The sequence below is a fragment of the Centruroides sculpturatus genome, unplaced genomic scaffold (assembly GCF_000671375.1).
Source record: "Centruroides sculpturatus isolate CEXI.00-Female unplaced genomic scaffold, Cexi_2.0 scaffold218, whole genome shotgun sequence".
Classification (NCBI taxonomy): Eukaryota; Metazoa; Arthropoda; class Arachnida; order Scorpiones; family Buthidae; genus Centruroides; species Centruroides sculpturatus.
Window position 1 is genome coordinate 502,834 of NW_019384383.1, and position 26,834 is coordinate 529,667.

The 26,834-nt window shown below is 35.5% G+C and overlaps 3 protein-coding genes across 6 annotated transcripts in view; 2 read left to right on the plus strand and 1 right to left on the minus strand.

The window, feature by feature from the left end:
- LOC111617970 (DNA repair protein RAD51 homolog 4-like) lies at positions 1 to 25,049 on the plus strand. Of its 4 annotated transcripts, none has more exons than XM_023359376.1 (9): positions 2 to 316; positions 386 to 504; positions 2,211 to 2,292; positions 2,366 to 2,494; positions 3,578 to 3,679; positions 4,452 to 4,613; positions 5,052 to 5,216; positions 9,203 to 9,279; positions 11,629 to 12,109. In XM_023359376.1, the coding sequence occupies exons 1-8, from the start codon at positions 173 to 175 to the stop codon at positions 9,266 to 9,268; spliced, it is 969 nt and encodes a 322-aa protein (XP_023215144.1). In that variant the 5' UTR covers positions 2 to 172; the 3' UTR covers positions 9,269 to 9,279; positions 11,629 to 12,109. The 4 variants fall into 4 exon arrangements, with proteins under 4 accessions (XP_023215145.1, XP_023215144.1, XP_023215142.1 ...); XM_023359374.1 differs by having other exon boundaries at positions 10,058 to 11,731; XM_023359377.1 differs by lacking the exons at positions 9,203 to 9,279; positions 11,629 to 12,109 and adding an exon at positions 24,923 to 25,049 and having other exon boundaries at positions 1 to 316.
- On the minus strand, positions 12,298 to 24,255 carry LOC111617972. The gene is made up of 2 exons (XM_023359379.1): positions 24,122 to 24,255; positions 12,298 to 13,755 (listed from the first exon to the last, which is right to left on the minus strand). The coding sequence occupies exons 1-2, from the start codon at positions 24,184 to 24,186 to the stop codon at positions 13,290 to 13,292; spliced, it is 531 nt and encodes a 176-aa protein (XP_023215147.1). The 5' UTR covers positions 24,187 to 24,255; the 3' UTR covers positions 12,298 to 13,289.
- The window catches only part of LOC111617971 (sin3 histone deacetylase corepressor complex component SDS3-like), a 34,618-nt gene continuing 32,706 nt past the window's right edge, over positions 24,923 to 26,834 (plus strand). The window contains exon 1 of the mRNA XM_023359378.1: positions 24,923 to 25,077. Coding sequence (XP_023215146.1) covers positions 24,990 to 25,077 — 88 coding nt within the window. The 5' untranslated portion in view covers positions 24,923 to 24,989. The remainder of the gene's footprint in view (positions 25,078 to 26,834) is intronic.

A 26,834-nucleotide genomic window follows, 5' to 3' on the forward strand; every position in this document is an offset into this window, starting at 1 on the left:
CTTTCATATTTTTAATATTATCTTTCTGTTTCTTTTCTCGGGGCGCCTCTAGTGGCCAGTTTCGAATGGCGGTAATTTTACAGCGTGGTTTTGTTTACGTCTCGGTACGCGTGTTCTGTTTTAGTTGCTTAAAGGTTTTACTCGAGTGTTAGACAAATATGTTGAGGTCGAAATGCCTATTCTGAGGACGGGAATCTGTCCTTTGTTAACGGAAGACGTTCTTCGTCGATGTCGCGATGCGGGAATTACCAGCGTACTGGATTTCTTGTCCACCGACTCCGAAGCTCTGTGTACGAAATGTCAGCTCTCTTATAAGGTAATTTTTATCAAAATATGGCATTTGAAGTGATGCGAATTTCTGTATAAAATTCATATTACTTGAAAGGATGTGGTAGGCATTAATCACGTTCTACGAGCTCAGTACGCTGCTTTTCCTCAAAATGCTCTTCATTTATACGAAGAATTACTCTCCTCTCTCGCCATTTTTGGTACTGGATGCCCCAGGTAATTATTGTATTTATTTAAATGTATGTTTATTCTTTCTTATCGTAAAACTTTTGCATAAATACTCTGAAATTTACATTGAAAATTACATAACTAACTTAATGTCATTTATTTTGTATAGGTTATTTTTTAAATACAATATTTTATACAATTTTTATGGAGCCAAACTTTCAAATAATACTATATTATTATTATTATGTCATAAGACCAGCGTGACAAACCTTTTTGGGGAAAAAGAATTATATAATTATGCTTCTATTCGCAAGAATGCTTCCACCCGGTAAATAACCTTTCTAGTAAACTTGTAAAGTTCTGTTTCGACGTTTTAATATCACGGATGTCTTCGATTTGATGGCCACGTTGTTGTTTCCGTCGTTTTGAATTTTGGTAAAAGAAAATTTTATGCCGTGGTGACCTTTCCACTTTTTTTACTTTGCCGAGTCCACGGGGTGTGCTTCGGGGGAGAACGAGTTAAAAAAAAAATGCAGTCTCCGTGGAGTACACATCAGTAATAGTAAAGAAGAGCATAGCATGGGCGTGTCACCTTATTCTCGGGGCGTTTGTATTCTGAAGTAAAGACGAACAAATCTATATTGTTTATTTTTTGCATCTAACTTAATTTATTGTTGGTTGTAAGTTTGAGATATTTAAAATTGTTTATTTTTTTAACCTAATTTAATTTAGATATAGCATTATATCTTGATTTCTTTTAATTGATTTTCAAAAAATAATTTTTGAAAATTTGAACGCAATATATTTAAATACATATTTTTCTAGAGAATTTAAAGATTCTTAAAAATAAAAATAGAATAATTGTGTATATAAAATACTTTAAGTGTACAAAAATCTTGGAATTAATAATATGTAATAATACATAATAATGCAAATAAATACAATCTTTTGTTTTATATTGCCATTTATTACATTCTTGTATAGCTGTTTCCAGGAGGTTGGGATGGCTTTGACATCTCTTGCATTAATACACCTCTCTCTAATTACTTACTTTTGCATTTCAAATTTTTGGTAATATTTCTGTGGGTCAATAATTTAATCATCAAAATTTACCTTACAATTTAAATTTTGCATCTGCCTTTCATCCAGACTTCATTATAATACTCAAGAACTGGTAATACTTTACTGACAATTGATGTTCTCTGGGAGATTTCAACATTTTTCCATTTCTACTACCACTGCATTTCTAAGCATCTGATCTTCACATTTCTTTAATTTAGTTTTAAAAAATTAACCTTTACTAGTCCAACGTGACCAAAATGAAAGTTTCATTTATAGCATTAAATGTTTGTTTGACTCGATATCCATTAGATGCATTATGCAATTATTGGGGTTTTCTCCTCTTGGAATAGTGCTGTTCTTTCAAAAATGTAACTAAATAGTAGTGAGTTACCCATAGAAAGTATAATCTTTTATTGTATTAATACAGTTATATATGTGGTACATTAACCTCCTTGGGATGAGTTACGATATAATCGAGCATACTCTTGCCACCTTGTAAACCTGTATTTTGTCTCTAATATTTTTGGAGTATACCATTCCTTGTCTTTGATAGCCATGATGTTAAGTTAAGAACACATATTTATTATTACTAGTTCAGAGTTATATTTATTAGTAATTTTTTGTTTGAAAAAAATTTTAAACTCCTGCTTTTGTTTGGTTTGGTTTAAAATTGTGTGATATTAATTTTTCAGGTTAGATGAGATTCTCGATGGCGGAATCTACACCGGAGAAATAACCGAAATCGTCGGTCCTCCTGCGGCCGGAAAAACTCAGGTAAAGTTGTTTCTTAATTTTAAAAGTGACGACTTATGAAAAATTAAACTTCGGACTAAAAATGAATTTCCAGTTGTGTCACAGTATGGTAACTTCGGTCTGTTTGGAGACTCGACATTCCGCCCTGTACATAGACACAGGAGGAAGTTTCTCGTGTCGGAGGATTGCCGACATGTTAAAAAGTCGAAACGTATCTCAAATGGTAAATTTTTAATACAGATTATAATTGTATTAAAAGATAGTTATTTAAATATTTATACAAATTAAATTGAGTATTTTTAATGGCATTGTAATACATTTTGGTAAAAAGTGGCTTATAAATATTTTTAAACAAATATAAAATAAAATCTTTTCACACAATTCTTACAAAAAATACAGAATATTTTTTAAATATCTGACAATACTTTGCAAGTGCATTCTTCTTATCAAACAGATGCAAGTTTACTCTGCCCTGCTCTTTGTAGGTTTGACCGTGCTCCCAGAAGAATGGCACGATGGTGAGGGATGGACTTACACATTGAGATTGGACCACCCATACAAAATTCTCAGACCAATCTGGAACTCAAGTTGGAGTTTCTTCAGACTTTGGCCATTAGTATTCAAAAATAAATCTGTACAGAAGCATTTCAGATCAACATTTTTTTGATACGAGAGATGTTCTCTCAATCTTTGTGGAAGCACTTTTGTTGACGAGACTGGGCTGCCAGTCTTAAGACAAATGATGTCAATTATATGCCATTAACAGCTACATTTGGTAGACTCGACGGTTAAGTGCGGTAGCTATAACTGTTAGGAAATGGTAACGAATCTGCTTTATGAGGAATTAAGAGTAGACAAGAGTGGTCAGTGGCATTATGGTAGCTTTTGCTCATTTCTACAAATTTAAAGACATTTGAAGAAGTAAATTAAATTCGTCCTTAAATTTATATTTTGCAATTATCTGATTTTAGTTTTTAATAATTGTGTGTGGGTGGATTAATACTATAATGCACCTCTTTATATTAATAAATAATACATCTCTTATATGGGTGCAGCCATCTTCAGTTTCAAAGTAGTATTTTGATGGAGGACATTCGGCTGAATGATATCTGACTAATTTGGAACTGTCACATTTGCCAAGTGCAGGTAATGTGCAACAATGTGAGATAAATGCACAATGAATCCTAATATTTTGATTTCACCCAAATTTAGAACTAAAACTTTTTTCAAAATATTTTTTTCTCAAAACAGTATTTTGAATTTTATTTTAAATATAATAACTACTAATTTTACTTAATTTTTTTAGGATGCTGACAATATACTTCAAAGAATTCACATGGTAAATGCTTATGATGTCTTCGAACTCATGAAATTATTAGAAGATTTAAAAATTCAATTATGTTCCCAAGTAAGTATTTATCAATTATATTTAGTTTTTAGTATATTTATTCTAGTCTAAAAATGTCATATTAACACTTCTATGTTGTTCTATGGTTTCCTGAATTTTAGAATGCTGTCTCTGCAAAGATGGACATACAGTCAAAATGTTAGTGAAACATTGTTTCACCACTTGTTTCAAAGCATTTTATTACAAATTTAAAAATGTATGTATTAAAATTTGTCATACTATTACTGATGTCTACATACAAAAATACTTGCATACAATATAGAAAATATTGTATAAATTACTCTTGAGCAAATAATATTTTAATTGCAAATGTATTAATTTGAATACCTCTTTTTGTGGATTCGATCATCCTGTGGTTGGCATTCTGGCTTGTTTCTGAATATATAATTAGTATGTTATTTGCATCAATATCAGTATTGTCTGATGTTCAGTTTTCCTCATATACTGTGCCATTGGAAGTAACATCATACTAGATAAATTTTAATTAGGGGTATTTTTTAAAACGTGCATTAAATTTTAATATAGTACTGATGAACCCTTAAAATGTCTCTGTTTGATATGCTGACATTCTCCATTCTTGATACTTAAATGGTCATGACCTTCACAAATATAACACAATGAAATTTGCCGGAAATCTACCTTCAGTTTACTTCATGTTTCGTGACTTCGTAGAAAAATTGTGAGGACCAATTAATTGGAAATATGCATTCAATCACATATATGAAAATATACCTATTTAATAATAATTGTACTTGTGTTTCCTACTTTGCAGAGTTTGACACCATATAGGAACTTAAAACTTGTCATTTTGGATTCGGTTGCTGCGGTTATCTCCCCCCGCCTGGGCATACAGAACTCTGATGGACGAGGATTAATGGTGCATTTAGCATATCTGCTGAAGAATCTCTGTTCTGATCATGCACTAGCAGTTGTGGTAAGATGATATATGCGCACTTATAAAGTTTATTATGGAAACTGATTAAACAAGAGAAGAACAAATCACACAGCTGTTAATTATGTATAAATATCACTATATTTGCAAGAGCTTTCGACGTGCTATAAAATGTTGTCCTTGGGCAGACACAATCTGAAATAATTTGGAATTAAAACTAAAATGGTATTAGTTTTAATTCAAAATCTTTGTTTGAAAATTTTATTTGAGATTGTGTCTGCCCGAGGATGACGTTTTATAGCACGTCGAAAGCTCTTGCAAATATAGTGATATTTATACGTAATTAATGCCTGTGTGATAATTTGTTCTTCTCTTGTTTAATCAAAGATCGGGGTGAAATCCAATCCTTGAATTCAATTGGAAACTGATTGCATTATTTATTTTCAACACAATAACTACAACAGAAATTTTAAAATTTAGATTTGCAACAACACTGTTCGGGGAGATGATGGAATGTTTAAACCAGCGCTTGGACAGTACTGGAAGTTTGTTCCCTCGGTGACACTGCAGATGGAGAGAGATTCTCGGGATGGGGACTTGCACTCAAACGTTAGAAAGGTCACCACGAAGAAGAGCTGCCGGCAGGTAATTTAGAAAATATGGTAGTCCGTTAAGATGATTGAATGATACTTTGAATGATGGATGCCATACAATGTGGTTCAATCATTCTCTCGGAGACAAGCTGATAAGTTCACTTGTTAGAGAGCTTCTTTCCTCAAATTTTTCTCAAAATTAAGCATTTTTAAATTAAATTGAGAAAATATTTGCACAAATTAAAGACTAGAACACTATAAACATTCAATAAACTATTTCGATAACTGGTTACCTCAATATCATTTCCTCGTTTATCAATAATTTTGTAGTTATTTAGAGTTCAAAGTGATACAATTTTCATATTTTATGTCTTACCCAAGATAATAAGTCATATGGACAAGCGTAATGATAAAATTACCAAAAATTATCCACAAAAAAAAAATACACAAACACTATTATTAAATTAGAATGATGTTTTGCAACAGAAAACAATAGACAGGAAACTACTTAGCATTATGCATGAACGATAAACACACAATGCGTCTACGGCATTGTCATTAAGATAATTGCAGGAGAACGGAATTATTTGGATTTAGAAAGAAGTGATTAACAGAGTAAGGAGTTTGTAACTTGTTTAAATTCAATTTCCTCAGATCTCATTTCGGGCAACATTTTATTATGCAATGTCGAATTTCCGCACCGGCAGTCATAATGCATATACACTTATAATGTAAATTGAATTTTTGTTTTGTTACGCATCGAAACGTAGAGAGATAACTGCCGAAATTTTATATCTTCTGGCAGTTTTGGAAATTGTAAATATAGTAATTAGCATTAGCAGATTTTCATAACTTTATAACTTTTTAATTAACTGTGTTTGTTTTTAGAGAAGTTAAAAATGATTTTATGTCAAACTTTTATGGATTATAGATTGTGCCAAAAGTATCCAGACCTTTTCATAATTGACGGTCCAACATTTATGTATGCTTTGAAAACAATTTCTGGCTTCTTTCCTTATATACAAATGTAAAACCGTAGAAAATTTACATCTGCTAGAATTACAAAACCAGAATAAACCAAGCTTTTCATAGTGCAACTTTGAAGGATCAATTGGCTGTATCCAACTAAAATAGCTGAAAATTGTTTTCCTGTTATAGTCCCCCTTCGTCTACATTCCCGTTTTAGATTTTATTTCACAAGTAGATGATTTGTTGCCATTATTCTTATGATTTGTTACTTCATGTTAGCATCATTTGCATTTTTTTATTTTATTACAAAGTTTAAAATACTTTAAAGGAAGAAAATATTTAGTTTTGTCTAAAAACAATAAGAATCTTTTGTTATTTAATTAAATAATTTAAAATTGATGAAATAAACTAATCAGAACTCTTATTCAATTAATAAATTTGTCAAATTTACACGGACAACAAATCTGGATAACTAATTTTCATTCTTTAAATCTTTCATTTTACAATATGAATAGAAAATATTGCTTTAGGGCAATATTTTCTATTCACGACCATACCTATGAGACCTGTCTGGTATGTCGAAGTTCTTTGTTTTTGCCTTGCTCGACTCCCATAATCTCAAAGTTCCTTCCTGATTTATTTTAAATTTCTTTTGTATGCCTGCTTAGTTAATCTTGTGTGGTTACTCCTCTTTGCACTATTCTTAAGCTTCTAAACCCTATTGCATAACATTCTCCTTGTAGTTTCTACATATACGTAATTTTTTTCATGTGCAAATGCAGAGTATATCCTGTTGTATTTTTATCATTCTTTGGTGCCCACGTATAACTGAACCAATGGAAAAAATATTAGAATTAAGTAGTAAAATTCAACATTTGGTGCTGTCCAATGTTCACTCAATTGTAAGACTGAGAATACATGTTAATTAATACAAACATTTTGTAACAAAAGATTAGACTTAAATTTAGTTTTCCAAATGCAGTTAAACCTCAGTATAGTGAAACCATTTGTATACCTCCTAATATTTAGTTCTACACTTGATTTTTTCTAAACAGTAAGAGTCTATATAGAACTGCAATCACAACATCCTGTACAGTCAAAAGATTAGTAGTTAATGAATACTGAAAAGTTTTCTATCTAATATTTATGGGAAAGATCTATTTTCATATACAGTCAAAACTTAGATTTCAAATGCCTTGATTTTGAGCTGACCATAGATTAGACACACGCACGCGCAGTCAAATCCATATACTTCCTCTGTTAAAGAAAGTCGACAGACCGATCATTTGACAACAAGACTACCAATCCATAAGTTAGTGGTGCCGAGATCGTCTGGTGTCGTTAGAAGTTACGATACGAAGCATCGATAACATTATTCAAATTAGATTTTGATGTGGGTAAGATATCAATTATACTAAACATACTTCTATTTTTTTGGTATGCATTGCAATTGAATTTAAATCAAATTAATAAATAAGAACTGATATTTGTATCCACTGACGAGGCTAGAACAAGGTGAAATGCATTATGGATTCTGAAAAAAACATCAAGAAATAAACATTTACTTTATTGTTAGTAGGTCTTTGTCGTAGATCTCTCGAAGTCAGAATAGAACGAGTGTTTTATTTACTTGTTAAATCGTTCTAAAAATGGTCTATTTTTAGAATTTACTTTTTGATGTAAATAAGAACTGTATTAATTGGCATTCAACTAATATAAATGATATCTGCAAATCTGTGTTTAAGTCAAATTAAATGACAAAAATTTCTTAATTTTTTTGTCCGATGGTTCTTTCTATGTTTTAATATTAGAAGACAAGTTTGCCCAAATAGGGATCACCATTTTTTTTCCTTTTGCATTCTAGACAGTACATTTCCGGCAACCAACCTTCCTTTCTAGGCTACTAGCCGCCAAAAAGTTTTAAAAAAGTCCTTTTAAAAAACAAATAGCTTTCCAATTAAAAACACAAAGATTTTCTAAAATCAGAACTGGTGTTATTTGAACGTCTTTCTTGTTTGTTACCATCTGTACTTTCTCGGGGGTGTTTTGGCCTTTTATCCACAGACGTTCGTATAACACCAGTTCTGATTTTAGAAAATCTTTGTGTTTTTAATTGGAAATCTTTTTGTTTTTTAAAAGGACTTTTTTAAAACTTTTTGGCGGTTAGTAGCCTAGAAAGAAAGGCCGGTTGCCGGAAATATACCGTCTAGAAAGCAAAAGGGAAAAAAATGGTGATCCCTATTTGGGCGAACTTGTCTTCAAATATTAAAAAACGAAAATTTATTAATATATAATTATATATTATAATATTAATATTTAGTTTAATATTTATTAATAATAGGTAGCCAGTTAATTAAAACTAAAAATAATAAAATCATATAGGTATTCCTTAATTAATGCAGTTAATTAATAGCTCAATGCTATTTGTGTATGTCAAAATTGCATTCATCAAATACGACATGTATGCTAAGTAAAGACAACTATTAAAGCTGCATTAATTAAAATTTCTGCTTCCTATATAAAAGGGATTGCTACAATTAATTTTGCTTGCTAATCAAATCCAGTGTTAAGCAAAGGATATCTGTAATTGAAACTCCGTATTCTGCAAATACATATCTCAGTATGAATTTTAACAATACTTCCTAATAGGCTTAAAACAGTTGCATGTAAATAGAGAAATGGTACTAAAAATTCAATTATTGCTTGCTTCATTTTTTTCACAGAACAAGGTAAGCAAATTTGATTGTTAAGCAATGGTGCAAACCAACCGTGACCGGACGGTGACTAACTCGTGACTGTCACATGGCAATTATTGCATGTTCTCATCCCCATGTCTTTCAGAATGCTGCAGTAGGAAATCTTATTTATGAATCAATCCTCATAAAATAAACAAAAATCAAAAACTGTTTAGATTGGTTGTATGTTGGCAGGAAACATTTATTTTTTTCAAAGTTTGCTGATCAATAATTTGATAATGAGCATGTATAACACTCAAAAAAAGCTTGTAAAGTAAATCTGACATGTTCCTAAAACGAATTTTAATAAATTTCTCCGATTCTTTTTTTCTAGTTTGTACCGGTTTCCACCAAAATCAGGATCTCTCTTTATGGAATTGAAGCTGCAGATGATGAGTGAAATACTATTGGGTAACTGCAATTATTTACATTACGATTCTTTCCAGAAGATAATAATTCAATAATACTAAACAGTGTCCCACATAAAATCAGCCTCAGTTGCCAGAAACAATACTGATGAATAGAAAAAAATAAAATTCAAATTCAAACGTATGGAAACTTACATGATAAAAAGAAAGTAAAAATAATTGTATTGTGTTACAGATGATAATGAAAGTGGTGTTCTTATGCAGCTGTGCAATTTTGTGTACAAATAATAATGTTTAGACCAATCTTACATAAAATAGCCTGCTGGTGCCCGTAACCTCGGTGCTTCTACAAATGTTTTCCTTCAATTTATGCATGGTTCTGTGATTGGCCTCGCATACTTTTTCTTTTTAAATATCCTCTATAAAATTTACATCGTCAATGTTCTGTCATCTCGTTTGGGCCAGTTTTAAATGGGACACACTGTACACATCGCAGCATTTATCTAAGGAGATATTTTGCCAATGGATGAAAACTTCGGGAGGACTGCAAATTATATTTTTTGATAATGCCATTCTGTTCAGTTTTGAAAGTAGGTTTGTCGTCTAAAAACAACCTAAAAATGTTTTTTCAATTTATAAAATTAACTGATTTTATATAAAGGTTCTCCACAAAGTATACAGGAGTTTTATTTTTAGGAAATTTTGCATTGAGGTGTGATTCTTATCTATTATTACATTAAAAAATGTTCTGTTGTAATAAAATTACTAAGCTTCCATAATGTTAGCATATTTTGTAACTTGTTTAGTTTTTAAACATTTAGTTCATCACAAATGGAAAAGTAATGATCAAATAATTTATGGAATTATTATATTTCCCATTTGAAGAGAAGAAATGGACAAGATCTTTAATAACAGTTTTAAATTGACAATTAGGAGTTGACAAAATGAAAAGCTTGTTTCTCATTTGCCTACCATCATGCAAGGGATAGACTTACTTTGATGAGACTGTGACAAAAGTGAGAGTCAACAGTTGTTGAATGAAAATGTAGTCAACTGGCATCTTGGAATACAGAAGCAGAATGAGATGGTGTCCACAGTTGTTGCTGCTGGCATGGAATGATGTCATCTTGTTAAAATACTTGATTTAAAGGTAAAACCGGCTGATATTCTTTGCAGATTCTCAGCAGTTTGGTGAATTGACCCTATCACTCTCTAATGTCTTCATTTGGGGCAGCAAATTTTCTGCCTTAAGGCAGAGATGGTCACATTTGCCAGTGGAATCCGCCAGTGACCGACAGGAACATTTGCCGTACGGAGGAGATCGTACCGGATGTTTGGCATGTGAATGTGCATGTTCTAATCATAGCCATTGAAATAAGTGTTGAGAGCATTATTCACAAACACTTATTATTTTGGAAAGCATGTGCATGATGGTTTCCTAAAATGCTTACCTTTGAACAGAAGAGAGTCAGGAGGGGTCATCAAGACCCATCTGAAAAGGTTTCAAAGGAGAGTCTTGGATGCCACGGTGGCATGTGACAAGACTGTTCATTTTTTCACCCTAGAGACAAAACGGTTGAGCTTGCAATGGCATCATTCTGGTTTGCCTCCACCAAAAATCTTCAGTCTATTGGGAAGATAATGGCAAACTTTTTTTTGGGATACAGAAGGTATTATCCCAAATGATTTCATGTTACACAGTGCTATTTTGAATGTACAGTACTACAATTTACTACTTTTTCAGCAGAGAATTGTAGTACTGTTTCTCCATTTGCAAAAAGTGACCTGAAAACATCACCAAAGGCATCTCTATTTTGCACAATAATGCATGACTGTTATAGAACATCTGACTGTTTCCACTAGCAAAGTTTTATATTGCAAGTGCTCGGTCATTGGCTCCACAGTCCAAATTAAGCCCCTAATGACTTTCGTTTGGTCCGTGAACACCCGAGTGTAATGAAATTCTTATCTGACAGAGCTCCAGCAATGGAGTCCGTGCTCGGGACAAAAACTTCTAAGCTGCTGGCATCGAGGAGCTACTCCGATCGCTGCAAAAAGTGTATTGATATGCAGTATATTACCAAGAGAAAAACTGAATACCACCGTGCTTTTTGCATTCTTTATAATGCTGTCAAAAATTAAAGTTCAAATCAACCTTGAACCATCTTCGTACTATTTAATGTTATTACTAACTTGAGACAGTATTAAGACCAGTTGCATTATCTGCTTTGCATTTTATATTACTGTATAAATAATTCAAATTATTTTGAGTAAAAGATTATTAATTTTTCTAGTATTTAAATTTTAACATAGTTTGCTTTGATGCAATTTATTGATTAATTAGAAAGTAAACACTTGCATTCAAAATTTTAATTATCTGATTTTTAACTAGTTGGACTCTTAACATCAAAGTGGAGTTCTGATGTACAGTACATTCATATTTACTTCAATTATTATTATTCTGCTCCAATAAATTGTTGTTTGTAGAAATAAAAGGCCTTTGACTTTTTCTTCCTGAAAGATATTTTATCACAGTTAGTTTAAGAGTTTTACAAATTGGAAAACCTTATGTCCCGTTAATAAACAACAGTATGAAAATGATGTCGCACTTGATAAACATTAGAATAAAAATTGCTATAACCCAAACTTTTACGGAATCCAAAAGTGATTTAGTAATTTTAAGAAACTCTCTTTGGTGTGTTTATATTACAAAAGATGTTTATATTAAACATCTTTTGTAATACAGTAGTTTCAATTAGCATTGCATTTTCTAGGAACATTAACTGTAATATTGATCGTTCCTTTGGTGCGATCAATGGAACAAAAGCAAGTGCATTTAATTTCTAATTATTATTGGATTCATTATGTAATAATTTATTGTGTCTCAACTTTCACACTGTAGTTTAGCACATTCTCTACTTATGCTTTGATCAGTCACACAAATGAATCTTTAGCACTAAGTTAGAATTGAAAACCATTCATATGCTATTTAATAAAAACTTTTTAATTTCATTTCAATATGTTTACAAAAAATTTCTTAAAATTTATTATTAATTTTAAACTGGAAACATGATTGATATGCTAATAAATACCTGAGTTTAAAAACGCTAAATTACATAAATGTAAATATTTTGATGACGATGATAAACATTTTGATATTTTTTAAAAAAATAATGTTACAAAGACTTTCAACAGAAATGCTTTCTTCCAAATATTTTCTTGTTTTGATATATTTAAGTAATTTATTTTTCTCTGTACGTTCTGCCGCTACGTAAAGACGAAATCTTGTAATGCATTAGGAAGAATGAGGTTTTCGTATGTCGACGATATGTGACCGAGATTGAAAGATTGTAGTGAGAGATATTTGATAATTAGCATCGTCTAGCGGGTAGAGTGCTTATTAAATGGTTTTAACTACATAGTAATTTTAAGTTGATATGTGCATTTATATAATTGACTATCTGTGTGTAGTCGAGAACAATCTGCAGATAAAAAAAATGCATTTTTTGAAATTTATAAGCTAAGTTATGTGTTATGAAATTTTTTATGTATTCCTAAAATAAGCATTTTGTCACTGTAAAAAGCAAGCCATATGCTATTTATAAACAATGCTATTACAACTAAGAATGTTTTGTTAAAAAAATTTTATGTCATGGTGATCAAATGGGTAAAAAGGTCATTTTTAATCCTTTCAGACTGCTCGATGCAATAAATGACTCATGTTAAACTACTTGCCGTTTGGTTTAATTTTAAACTATTAATTTTTAGTCAAAAAATTATCTTTTGGAAATTATCAATATCCTAATCTACGTCCTCAAATGATTTTTGTGATAGAGAAGCTGATAGAAAGAATGAGAAGTGTAATAATGAACATTCTACTTTTGTGCTAAGATAGAGCTGAAATGCATTTATGTTCTGTTAATTTGATAAAAATTCAAAAATTGATATTTAGCTTGCATTAGCAGCAATTTCCTTTTGACGTATCACTAGAAAAAATGGAGTTACTCTGCGACGAGTATCTTTGGAAAATCGGTTTTCCAACATGCAATAGATTTATACTTTGGATAGATTTGCATTCTGTCGATACATTTTCATTACTTTTTTTGAGGGAACGAGTCCATCCGACAGGCCCGGACGCTTGCCGCTCTTTTTTGTTTTGTGTTTTGGTTTTACACTGCCATCGTGAATCTCTCCGTTGGTCGCCGACAACGGTGCCAAATTTGCCCGGTTGTCTACGGGAGCGTCGCTGTCGTGCGCAAATTTGCAATTGTGTCCGAATCTGCATTTTCCTTTTCGGAAGTTCCAGCATATCTGTTTCCCATTTAATGTGCTCTGTTTTTCGACCGAAGTCATCTTGACGTGTTTTTCCAAAAGCGATTTCTGGGCTTCTTCGGCTTCTCTGTATGGATTAGAAAATACGGAACGCGTGCCGGACTCTTGTGTCTCTTGGCCGTCCTTCAAAAATTTTGGACTTGGCAGTTTTTCGGGAACCTCTTCTGTCTTTGAGACACATGGCAACCTAAAAATAAGACCACACATCAAATGATTAGACTGTTTTAAATACTTGGTTAAGCCAACATTCAGCTTAATTTGTATAAAATTCTTATCTGCAAAGACATCAAGATATATGAAATATGTTCACATGAGAATTGATCAAAAGTGTTTTACCTTAAAGATGTTAGTTTACTTATATAACAAACCAACTGGATAAATATACCACGAATAAAACACACCTTTATTAATTTTTATTAGCTGGATTATTAAAGTAAAAACATTTTCAATTGTTTCTTAACGATCTTCAGTTACCATAACATAGAATAAATCAAACACAAAAAAGAATGTAAATACGAAATTAAAATATAAATAATGGAATAGCTGTGCTGATAAAATAAACGAAAAATATAAATTAAGCCGAAATAATGTCCCTTAACAAAAATAAATAAAGTCATTAATTCTTGTAAAAGGATTGCCGTGCGATAGGTAGAGAGTCCGCATCCCTATGGTTGATGCAACTAGTTTTCCTGTGTGCCTTAAAGATCTCTAATTTTTCCAGATATTTCATTGTACGTAAATTTGTCATAGGTTTAATTATTTCCGCTCGATCCCAATGGACTCGAATGTCGTGTTGCGTAAGACGATAGCATGGTGTTGTCAAGTTTCTTATTAATCGTATATTTATGCTCTTTGATATGTTGCTGCAAGTTGCGCATTGTTGAGCCCACGTAGACAACATCCGAATTAAAACGCTGATCTTGTAATGGTATAGAATAGATCCCTGATGCCGATTTCCAGTCATAATGCTTCTTATTGTTTCTTAATAGCTTGAAAACTGTAGGATTGCGTCGATATATCACTTGGAAATCATTAGCCTTGGCCGTTTCTTTATGTATTTGTCTCAACTCCTGCAAGGATAGGTTGTGGTATCTAGTGCTTCATACTTTGATCGCAATTACTTTGGATTAACTGTTTCAAATTTGGATTATTATACATCAAAAAATTCCTCTTCACACAAGGATTGCGTGAATAGAAGACATATATCAATCGGACGGTTATTTCTGGAGTTCTGAACTGTTAAATCTCCGGACTTTGCCTTTCCCCATCGATTTCCCCCGACGGTTTTTGGATTGTGTATAAACGGTATTTTATAGCGTGTATCTATATATATATTGTCTGGTAGTTTGATTATTGTATATAACATGGAACGCGAGTTATATTGATCTTAAGGTTTTACCGTTAACAAAGGCTTTCCGAGACCACATGGTCAGTCAGCCGTTCGTCATTGTTCTGGCCGCTTGGAGTTGCACAGGTCACACTCGTCCGCTCTGTTATTTCTGTATCAACTATTACAACTGTACTGCGTTGAGCTCGAGCCTTTGCGGGCCGTGCTGTCGGTTATTTTCTCTGTTCGTACCAGTATCTCTGGCATAGGTGTTGGATTAGTGTGTCGGGTGTGCCCCTTCTGGCGGTCTACTGTGACAGTCTTCACAGAATTGACTAGTGCGACAGACATCATTAACACCAGTAAAGACTTGAAACTGTTCATCACTCCTACTGTTATCAGGATCCACTGCTTTTACTGTGGTCCCTGGGCCCTTTTTTTTGTTGTGTTCTGGGCCTTCAGGGGCGATTTCTACCCACTGCATATTTATCTAGCAGCTACAGCTGATTGATATAATGGATGACATTACCAACAACAGCTTCATCGAAGAAGAACTTATTGAGTCAATCAATGATTCTCTGAAGACAATACTCAACTCAATAAACGCTGACAGCAACTCCTCTATCAAACTTGCAGATCGTAACCGGGCTTGGGAGGCTGCAGTGAAGATGTACGCAGCTGTTAATTAATCAGATTTTCGGTGTGGTTCTGGCCCTACGTGAAAGAGTAAAGGAAGAAGCTAAATTGGGCCACAGCCTGTCCAAAGGCACTTATTTGGATGTCCTGAGAAAGAACCTGCGTCTGATCAGTGAAACCACTAAACTCAACCGCTAACTCAGCTAAGCTAGAAGGAATAAAAATACCCTGCAAAAGGGAACCACAGCTTTCTTGTCACAGCTGTCACCGAACCCACACCAATTGCTGAGGAAACAATGAGCCTAATACAGGAGCACATAAACCCTGGAAAATTGGGCATCAGGATTAATCAAGTAAGACCCCTCCCAAGTGGAGAGTTAGCTATTTGGATGTGCGAGGACCAAGATGCTAAAATGCTACAATCTGCAATACAGAACAACAAGGAACTCACAAACAAAATAAAAGTGTCACAACGAAACAAAAGACAACCAAAGGTAATATTACTCAACGTGCCTACAGGCACTGAGGACAACGAACTAACTGAGAACATCTTCAAACAAAACTTGCAATTACAAGAACAAACAACTCAAGAAGAGTATAAAAAGGAAATTAAGATCAGCCATAGCTTCCACCCAAAGGGCAACCCCCAGCTTAAACATGTAATTCTCAATGTAACATCAAACATTAGAAAGGCTCTCATGCAAAGTGGAAGAATCTTCATTGGATGGTCCTCCATCCTGGTGTATGACTACATCCCCATTCTTTGCTGTTTCAATTGTGCAGGCTTTGGGCACACATCACATAAGTGTGAAGAAAAGCAGCGATGCAGCCACTGTACCAAATGCCATAAATTCAAGGAATGCCCAAATCTACAAATGGACTCGAAATGCATAAACTGCACCCTACATAACAAGACAGTACCTGAACAAAGGAGGGTGAAAACGGACCATAATGCATTTGACAGAAAATGCCTCATACTTTAAAAGTACAAAATAAATCAAGTAAATGGTACTCAATACGAATAAGTTCACCCAGCCCACCTTCTCATTCACTATGGTTAACTCACATCATAACAACCAGAACCCACGGAACAGGAACTTTAAAACCCAACTGGACATTGTTCAGATAAACCTCCAAAAGTGTAAGGCTGCCTCGTCAGCTACTGTACAAATTATGGCAGAAAAAGAAATTGACATTCTTATTTTCCAGGAGCCATACCTTTATAACAACAAGGTGGCCTTGCTGGGCAACGGTCATATCTTCACTTGGAGTAACGGCATTCATCCCATCCGCACAGGTCTCCTGATCAGAAACAAAAATCTCAGTTGTCAACTGATCTCGCACTGCTGCTCAAGCTATACCACCACAATAAGTGTCAGCATCAGTTCAAGTGAACTCTACATCATTTGTGTCTACTGTCCGCCCTCTGAAGACATCAACCCACCTCTCCAGAAGATTAGGAGGCACCTCAAGGACCTTCCTCCGGGTCCGGTGATCATCTGTGGGAACTTCAATGCCAAGTCCCCCATTTGGCTCAGCCCAACTGAGGACCCGAGAGGCTACATCGTTACTGAAATGACGACTGCATTAGACCTGCAGTCTCTCAATAGTAGCACTCTTCCGACCTTCTCAAACAGTAATGGAGAGAGCTGGATAGACCTCTGTTTGGCAAACAGGAAGCTGGCTAATTACAATATTGACTGCCAAACTCTCTCTCTCATGTCCGTCAGCGATCACTCCTACATCCATACAAAAATTGAATATTCTCACTGCCCAACTAACTACAGTATCAGGAACTGCATGAACTGGGACCATTATGAGGAATGCATCAAAAAACTGTGGGATCCAACGGGACTCAACGACATAAAGTCAACCCAGGACATCGATCAAGCGGTTAACCAACTCCAATCAACTCTCAGGCATGCCTACTACCTCACAACAACCGTCAACCTCAAAAGGCCTTCAGCCCCTTGGTGGAACATAGAGCTTGCTAATAAACAGAAGAGTGTATGTAAAGTGAGGTGGGAATACAGAAAAGAAAGCGACCCTGTAACGAAACAAAGAAAGAAAGAAAAGTACCAATGAACAATGAGAGAATACAAAACCCTCATTAACAAGACCAGGAGCTCATCCTGGAAGGAGTACTGCACTGCCTCCACCTCCAAAGGACCTTGGTCAATCCCCTACCTATTATATTGCAATGAAAAAGAAAAAGACCATAGCTCCACCAGCCACCCTGAGCACCAATTCTGGCCATACTTCTGATCTGAGAAATACTTACAAGACCATCTTCTCAAATCTCTTCCCATCAGACAACGACACCACCATTCAACGGAGCATCCGGAACCAGAGCCTCAATATGCCTACTACTGAGGCCGACAAGCCACTTAACTCTAGTGAAATCAGCAGGGAATTTAATAACATATGGAAATGAAAAGCTCCAGGGCCTGACATGATCAGTTGGCAGATGGCACAACATGCCTATTTGGCCATCTAACTACTTTTCTGGTCATTTTTAACAAGTGCCTCTTGGATACTTTCCGAGCAACTGGAAAAAGGCCTCTATTAAACTTCTCCCAAAAAACAAGGGGCCCCCTGCTCTACTGCTACGGACTTTCGTCCAATCTCGCTCCTTGCTGTTATTGGCAAGGTTCTTGATGCACTTATGGGAGGAAGGATTCTTCACCATCTTGAAAAAGCTAATGCCCTTCACAAGGCACAGTATGGTTTCCGGCAGAGGAAGAGTGCCCATCAAGCTCTGGGCAAAATCTTGGATTACATCCGGACTGCCAGATATGCTGGAAAGCACTGATCTCAATTGACTTTAAAGGGGCATTTGACCATGCGTGGTGGCCTGTCATCCTCACCATGTTGGCCAATGTCAACTGCCCCTCCAACATCTACGAGCTTCTCAGGAGTTACCTGACTGAAAGGACCGCACTCGCTATAGACTCTGGGAAAATCTGGCATCAAACCCTCATCACTAGGGGCTGCCCCCAAGGGTCTAAATCTGGCCCCCTTCTGTGGAACATTTTATACAACGGGATTTTTAGCATCACAGATCGCTCTGCACGTAATGGCAACCCCTGTATTCAGGGGTAAGCAGATGACACAGTAGTTCTGCTCTCTCACAATAACCAAAAGGCCCTCCAGACTTATGCTAACAGTTTCCTACACGAAATCAACAAGTGGAGCATAGAAAATCATCTAATCAATCAAAATAAGTGCAGCTGTATCATCTTTCCGAAAAGAAACCCTCTACAGAAAAAACCCACCATCAAATGAAATGGGCATCGCATTAAATGTGTGGATCAGTTAAAATATTTAGGAGTAATTCTAGACCCCAGGCTCACCTGGAAGGCCCACACACACTACCTATACAACAAGGCAACAAAGGCCATCTATTCCCTCAGGAGCACTGCAAGGAACATTTGGGGGTTTGACTGTTGGAATACCAAGTTAACTTACAAGGGGGCTATCGAGCCCATCCTGACTTATGGATGTGAGGAGTGGGGCTATGCCATCCTTAAGGTGCATATTCGCCAGAAACTCCTCTCAGCCCAGCGTATGGTGGCTATAGTAGCAACCAAAGCCTATCGAACTGCAGCAACAGATGCCCTTCTTGTCATCACAGGACTCCCCCCTATTCAGCTTTATGAGTGTTGAGCTTTATGAGGTTTTTGATATTCCTGCTCATCCTGAGCAGGAATATCAAAAACCTCATAAAGCTCAACACTCCTGATAACAACAACACTCTGACTAACAGGGCAATCAATGAACTTAAGCTCCTGGAGGCCATCCACTCCATTGTCAAAGACTAAGGACTATGGGATTGACAAAATGGTCGAAACCGACACCACCCACCCAGCTGCCATTAAGAGCTGCAATATCTACTTCAACCATCCCTTCCTACTAAGGGAGTCAACTTTTATACTGACGGCTCCAAAACTGACAACACAGTTGGCGCTGCTGTCTACTTCGACGACCCCAGCAAGAGGCACTACTGGCAATCAGTAGCCTCTCTCAACAATCACTGCACCATCAATCAGGCTGAGTCTTTAGCCATCCTGCATAGTCTGAAATACATCAAAACCAACATTCAGCATTTTAAATGAACCACCATCAACATCTTTAGTGACAGCCGCACAGCCCTCCACCAATTTGAACAAAGGCAATCGCCAGCTCCCCATCATCATCAACTGCCTCCAGATCATAGGAGAGATTGGTCAGGTGGCTTTTATCAACCTATACTGGATAAAGGGAAACACTGGGATTTATGGCAATGAGAAAGCTGATGCTCTCGCCAAGAAAGCCCATACAATCACGAGTAACTGCAGTTACGCCGCCATCCCCCTCTCTGTCATCAAAAGCAAGCTTAACGCCGACATTATGGATAACTGGCAAAAGGAATGGGATGCCAGTACCACCAGGCATCTAACTCACCAATTCCTGCCCAACATCAGCAAAAGGATGATACTTAACTTCTTCAACACCAATCATGCCATCACCCAGCTCTTGACAGCACACGGTAATTTCAGGACATATCTCCACCGTTTTCTCAAAAAAGGAAGCAGTACCTGCAATTGCGGAATTGAGGAAGATGAGGACCCTTACCACATAATCTTTACTTGTGCAAATCACAGGGCCCACAGGCCCCCTCTCAGGGACAGGCTCATGGCAGAGGGTCACCATTGGCCCTGCCCCTTTGAGGCCCTTCTCCATAACAAGAAAATCTCAACCTTTAAGGCCTTTGTCATAAAGCTTCAACTGGCAGACTACCATAGAAACAACACGCAAATCAACTAATGAAGCAGATCCTCCAACAGGACTCTCATTCTTCATCGCGTACATGCATGCTTTCTACTTTTAACCAATTATGTAATTGCCTCTTTATTGTCAAATTGTTTTTATATCTATTGTTGTTTTACAATCGTGCCACCATTTTTTACACAGGTATTGCACTCCCTGTATTCTGTATATTTTGTACTTTGTTCTCTCTTATTCTCATCAATAAATGTGTTGCTGGTGTTCATAATCCTACACCTTCACCACCTATCCTATCTCTCTTTCCATTTCACCTTCATCCCTCTCCTAAACCTTTCTTTCCTTCCCATTTCACCCTCGAGCGATACCACTGAGTAGTCTCGAGCTTTCACCCCCTTTCCAGTAATGATGTAACGATGTATTTGTCTCAAAAATGGGACAAAATTTAAAACCATCCTTTGTCTACTGTAGGATGCCGTTGTTTAGTTGTTTGGAAGGTTGTAATAAGTTTCCTTATGATTTCCATTTGGTATCCCTGTTGTTCTGCAATCCTTAGAATATAGTTTAGCTCCGCTATCTTGTCTTTCATACTAGTACAATGTGTATAAGCCCTTTTTATCCAGGACCTAAGGCTGTGTACACATTAGGCATTTTTAAACGTGCATTTTAAAGAATCAAGAGTTCTGCATAGGCATACATACTCAAACGTGCGCTTTTGGCCAAGCACGCGTCAAACGTGCGTTGATAGATTTTTGTTAAAACTTGCGTTTTACGGGCATCAGCCGTGCATTTTGAGATATATGTGCTGCCATGTTATTGTACATTTGATCGCGCGCTTTCAGGTAGAGTGGATGTATGTTGGCCGAATTGGAGAATGATCATTTTGATACTGATCTTTTTATTGATGAAATCTAAAAGATACCAGCCATCGTAAAATGATTTTATAGATATTCTAAAAGAATTTAAAAATTTGGGTTCATATTATCTTTGTTTTGGATACGTCAGAAACATTCCATGCGTCAGTCTATCTCGTAACATTGGGTGCACCCAAAATTCTCTTTGCCTCTGCCATCGTCTTTTATAGCGACGATGGAGGAGGCACACACAAGAAATTACTTTCATGTCCATTTCCAAACTGAGCCAGTGATAACGCTCCACTAAACGGTCGTCGAACGCCGCGCTAACGCGCGTTTAATGTGTACAAGCCCTAAAGACCGCCAATTTAATGTGATGTGGATCGATCGAATTATGCGGAATTCCGCATAATTCTAAATGTTAGTTTCTAATTATACTGAATGTGCTATAATACATTAATTTCTTTGATTTGTAACATTCAAAAATTATGTAAATAACATCAAGTTCTCAGAAATTTACTGACAATATACAAACATTTTTGGAACTTTGTTTCCATGTTTGTTGATCTGAAGATGGAATTTCCAGTAAAACTTTAATTACAAGGGCTGTTGTTTTTTCAACCTCCAATGGTCCATAAAAGAAAGACAAATGTAAATAACAAAATGAATATATTATCACAAGTTAGGTACAAACATGGTCACTTTTCGACACAATCACCCTGAAGATTGAGGCATTGTCTGTCTGTAGACAAGCTTCGAAATCCCCTCTTTGTACAATGTTGCCACCAGTGACTTGAGATGGCCTTAATGACGACATTTTGAAGATCATTAGTCTCGAACCTCTGCCCTCCTAGTCACGTTTTCAATCAAGAGGCAAACTTAGGTTTACCACTTGATAGTCTTAATTAGAATACCAGTAGGTTTCCTGCATTTATAAATATAACTGTCTGGTATGTGTTCTTAATTATCACTACACTGAGTTATATTGTTCCTTCTAGACCAAACATTTAAAATTTATATATAACCTTATATATTAATACATTTGTGTTAAGAATGATGCTTATGTAACGAGTGATTACTTATTGTGACATTGTCACAATGCCGGGCTTCAATTTTTAATCATGTTTTTAATTTATTTAACTTAAAATATATTCTCTCCATCTCAAATTAGTAGCGACTTGCTCCCATACATCATACTTTTCATTTAACAATGAAGTCGTGCCTATCTACTGCCTTTTGGGAAAAAATTTTTTAATGGAAATAATGTAACTTCCAGTCCGCACCATTAGTTCTTATATAGTTAATCGGAGCCTCTCGCCCGAGGATTACACATCCGGTGTTGTCTTTCGTCTATCTAACCCTGCCCCAGAGATTAAGGAAAGACGGACGGAAGATAGTGGGAATTTTACGAGGAAGTGTTTTATACCAGTTTTATTTGCAGACTGCACTAGAGTCACACGACGACGGGTGCCAGCTCGTCCCAAAACCTTGCTTATCCGTCTGCCCGTCCAGACATTATTTATTCAAATGTACCATACCGACTATTATTTAAGATTTTTTAAAATACAAATTGATTGTTCAGAAAGTAATTATATAGGCAGTAAAAGTTTGGTAAGATTAACTTATTGAAAAACAAATTGTTAAATTTCAAATAATTATTTATTTAATGATAAACATTACCCACCACTGCCCTCGCAGAAAAAAGTCCTAGTGCCATCAATGCTCTTATCGAGTTCAAATCCATTAATAAATTAATAAGTGTGTCAAACCAGTTGGCATTTTGATCCAAAAACGAACTTATTTCAAGCATCAACCTTACCTCCAAGATAAGGTTTGTGTTTAAAATCATTTTCATGTAAATCTTAAATTTAATTTATTTTTTTTTAATTTAGAAATTTCTAAAAGGAAAGATTAGTCTGGATTAGAACAAACCCACAATTCATGCATGCTAGATTGGTATGTTACCATTAAATTAATCTCGAAACCACCAAATTATTTTCAGGCCGTACAGAAATTTATATTTTGGTAATATTGTACGTAAGGCAAAGTTATGCCAAATTCAATATTTTTTAAAACAAATTTTGTAAGTTAGAGGCTCAGCAAGGAAAGGTCAAAATGCTCCAGACGTCACACAAGAAAGGATATCACGAACTGTCTTAACGGACAAGAAATAACTAAAGAATATCGCAGACAAAGTCGAGTACACCATCGCTACAAAAGACAATTCCTCGTTCACGATAAAGCGATTACACTGGGACGTCAAATATCCGCACCGCACCTCTGGAAGTTAAAGTATTTTAACGTCACACGTCTACAATTACAAAGATTGTAGACATTAGTGGATATTATAATAAATATGTAACGTTCTCTTACATGCATTATACACGACTTAAATATTCGTTTACAAAACAAAAATATCCTATGATTAATCAGGAAAATAAAACTTGACAGAAATATTTTTATCTGGCAAAGCATTAAGGTAGATTTTCAAAAATCATTCAAACTTTGGATCCAATTCAAGTTTTTCAATCAACATCCATTAAAGATTTTGGCATCATTCCGGGTCGAGACATCCAAATTTGTTATTGATATACACAGTCACAATATCGTTCCAGGAACAATTTCCAGTTTTGTCGATTTAAACGGACGAGAATACCTGGAAATACGTCCAATTTATTATAATTAAGTCATTTACAACGTAACGAGTCTGTTCTCTCGGTGACGACAGTTTAGATTTTACATCAATTTGACGTCATTTCCGCGACTTTGTAACGAACAAATTCGGGAAATGACGTCAAATGGACGTACAGCGTCATTATACGAAGCCAAACCAACGAATCTTGTATCAGCTGATTGGTTAGGCCTAATGTGTTAGCGAGATCTTTGCTTCGAATTCGAATATAGAAACAATTTATGACTCTTTAAGCTTATTTTAAAGTACTTTTATAATCAAACTTTAAAAAATTATCAACCTTTCCTCTTCTTCTTCTCCTCCTTCTTCGCTTTCCGAACCGTAATCGGCCACTAAAGACGCCATCAAGTCATTTTGGACGTTGTCAAGGATACGCGCTCAAGCCGACACTCAAATTCCGCAGCGCCACACGTGGCAAATTTTTATTTTAATAAACAACAATTTTTTTTTTTTCAGAAAATTGATATCTGAAACTTTATCTAGAGCGACAAAACTGTCTAAACAGTTTTTAAATTATTTTTAAACTTCTAAATAAAACTTCAGCAATAAAATTATTTCGTCTTTATTGAGCATTTATAACGCTTAATGTATGAATATTTCGCTCCGTCTGCCATTCGGTAATTGGCCTGTAATTATGTCGTAAAATAGAAATGGTAAATTATTCGTAAATATAGGTATAAAATATATATTTATAATGTTATAATTTTAATTTTCGTAATAATTTTCAATGCATTTTCGGCCGCTCCGCGGCTAAACGGAAGTGCATTTTCTTCCACAATCGTTCGGTTTCGATTCCTATAAGAGTATAATTTACAAAATATTTTAACAAGAGTTAGGAAGACGGAATAAACGAATAACCGAGGTGTAAACTGAAAAATAAAGATAAAAATTTGAAACTTCTATAAGAGCGCAAAGTTCCGTTCTGGGCACGTGCCATAACAAATATGTCGGTAACAGTAAAAGTAGTCTTATATTAAAAAAATTAATTTTATTAAAGTTAAAATACATACCGGTATATATAATGTTTAATTTCAAAATTAAAAAGTAAATACAGTACTGTATTTTTTTTCTAACGATCGAGGTGGCGCCACTAGCGAGCGGTTAATCTTGTTTATTGGGAAACTCGGCCACGGCTCCAAGTTAGTGATATGAAGATGAGCGAAAACGATTTGGAAGAGGAAAATAGCAACGATTACGAAGAAGAAAGAGAAAACGAAGATCGAGATTCGGACGAAGGTCAGTTTAGCTTTAAAAATCAACGGTCTCTCCTCTCCTTAGTTACTGCCCGCGGCTTTGGCCAAGCCGTAAATTACGCGTACTTTAAATGAATTTGGTTATATTTACGTTGTGGAACAAATGCATGACAAATATATCATTTGCGAGATCAAATCGGGGTGTTAAGGTCAGACAAACTGTCGGCCGCGTATACGCTTGCTTGCTTGATACGAGTTACTTTTACGTCACAATTATTGTATTTTTATACACGTTACAGCCGATGCAAATGGGCGATTTCGGATGTAAATGACGCCGTTGGGACGCTAACGGAGCTACATAGCCTATCCGTAGGAACAAAAAAGTCAAACTCTAAATTTGACCCGATTATTCGTCAGATATCCCTCCAAAATTGGTTGCGCTCTGCCGAGACATTTACGAATGCTAAATTTATCCGGGTTTTCCGGTTAAAGCAAAAGTCTAATAATTTTGAACTTTATCCTGTTTGCCGGCAAATACGGCCGACGCTACTGCAAGACAGATGGAGGGAGCGTGCTTTATGCGTGTAGAGTTGGAAATATGTTTCGGTTGAAGGACTCGGATAGAGCCGGCGCGGGCCGGTCGATTTCGTCTTTGTCCGGTTTGCGGACTTTGGCTGCAACGTACGCTTGGGGTGGTTTCTGTCGGTTGCGGGTTGGTCGGCTCTTGCCGGGGATCGTAGATTGTCCCGGGAACGTTTTGGCGCCGCGGGGATCGGGGTTGTCTTTCCTCGGAGCTAAAGGACCGAGAGGTCCGTCGTCTTTCGTGGGGTTTGGGACGCGTTGCCGACCCGGCCGTGCATTTCCGATGCTTCGTTCTCCCGCTTGTCCTGCTACGTCGTGGCCGGGCTGTCGTCTTTCTAAATTTGGCTCTCGTGGTGTCGGACGACTTGGAATAAATCCAAAATATGTAAAGCCGAAAGTAGTTTTTAAAAATTGGTATTGTGTCGTTACAAAATAGGATTAAATGTGTTTTGTATGATGGGAGGTGTATTGTTAATATATACTTAGGGTGTGAAACACCCTAAGTATATATCAACTGAAGGATCAAATGTTGATTCTGAACATTTCATTCTGTTTTTCTATTTATTCTTAATTATTTTATGATCTTACTCTTGTCTCTGATTATTGCATCTAAATTTGAATTCTTCTGTTCTTTCACATTGAAAAAAACAGGTGAAGAATTGTTCCTGGTTTTTTTAAGCGAGAACAACCTTTTTACCGGAAACGAACGATTTCCGGTCAGAAAATCTACCCAAATATAAATCTGGCTTGTGCCACTCTGTATCCAAATTACTGTTGTCTGATTATTTGGTTAAACGCCCAAAAATTTATACCGTAAACTCGAATTCGCTCGAGTAAATGTTGTTCGTATTTTCTTTTTATTGACCCGGAAAAAGTTTTGCGATCGAGTCGAAAGATGCTATCCGCCAGGAAGCTGTAAAGAGCAGGATAATTAATAATGAACTTACTTTATTAGGAGACAAAATTGCTACTGTAATATTCTTCATTTATCTCTAGTCTTGACAACAAGAAATAACCCTTAGTGTAGTTTTAAAGAAGAAATATCGTAAAAGATTATTATTCTTGAAGTTGTGTTAGAGTTATCCGTGTTATTGAGTCTTAAAAAATAGTTTATTTGTTAAAAATTAAAGAATTAATCCTTGTGTTCTGAGATGTTTTCTAATTACATTTAATGTTTATAATAAAAATTACTTAACGAATTTGACTACTTTCTAATAT

Coding starts and splice junctions, on each gene's coding strand:
- LOC111617970 (XM_023359376.1), top strand. CDS start 173: ATGCCTATTCTGAGGACGGGAATCTGTCCTTTGTTAACGGAAGACGTT. Junction 505..2,210: donor TTTGGTACTGGATGCCCCAG/GTAATTATTGTA, acceptor TTAATTTTTCAG/GTTAGATGAGATTCTCGATG. Junction 2,495..3,577: donor GTCGAAACGTATCTCAAATG/GTAAATTTTTAA, acceptor TAATTTTTTTAG/GATGCTGACAATATACTTCA.
- LOC111617972 (XM_023359379.1), bottom strand. CDS start 24,186: ATGGCGTCTTTAGTGGCCGATTACGGTTCGGAAAGCGAAGAAGGAGGA. Junction 13,756..24,121: donor GGAGAAGAAGAAGAGGAAAG/GTTGATAATTTT, acceptor TCTTATTTTTAG/GTTGCCATGTGTCTCAAAGA.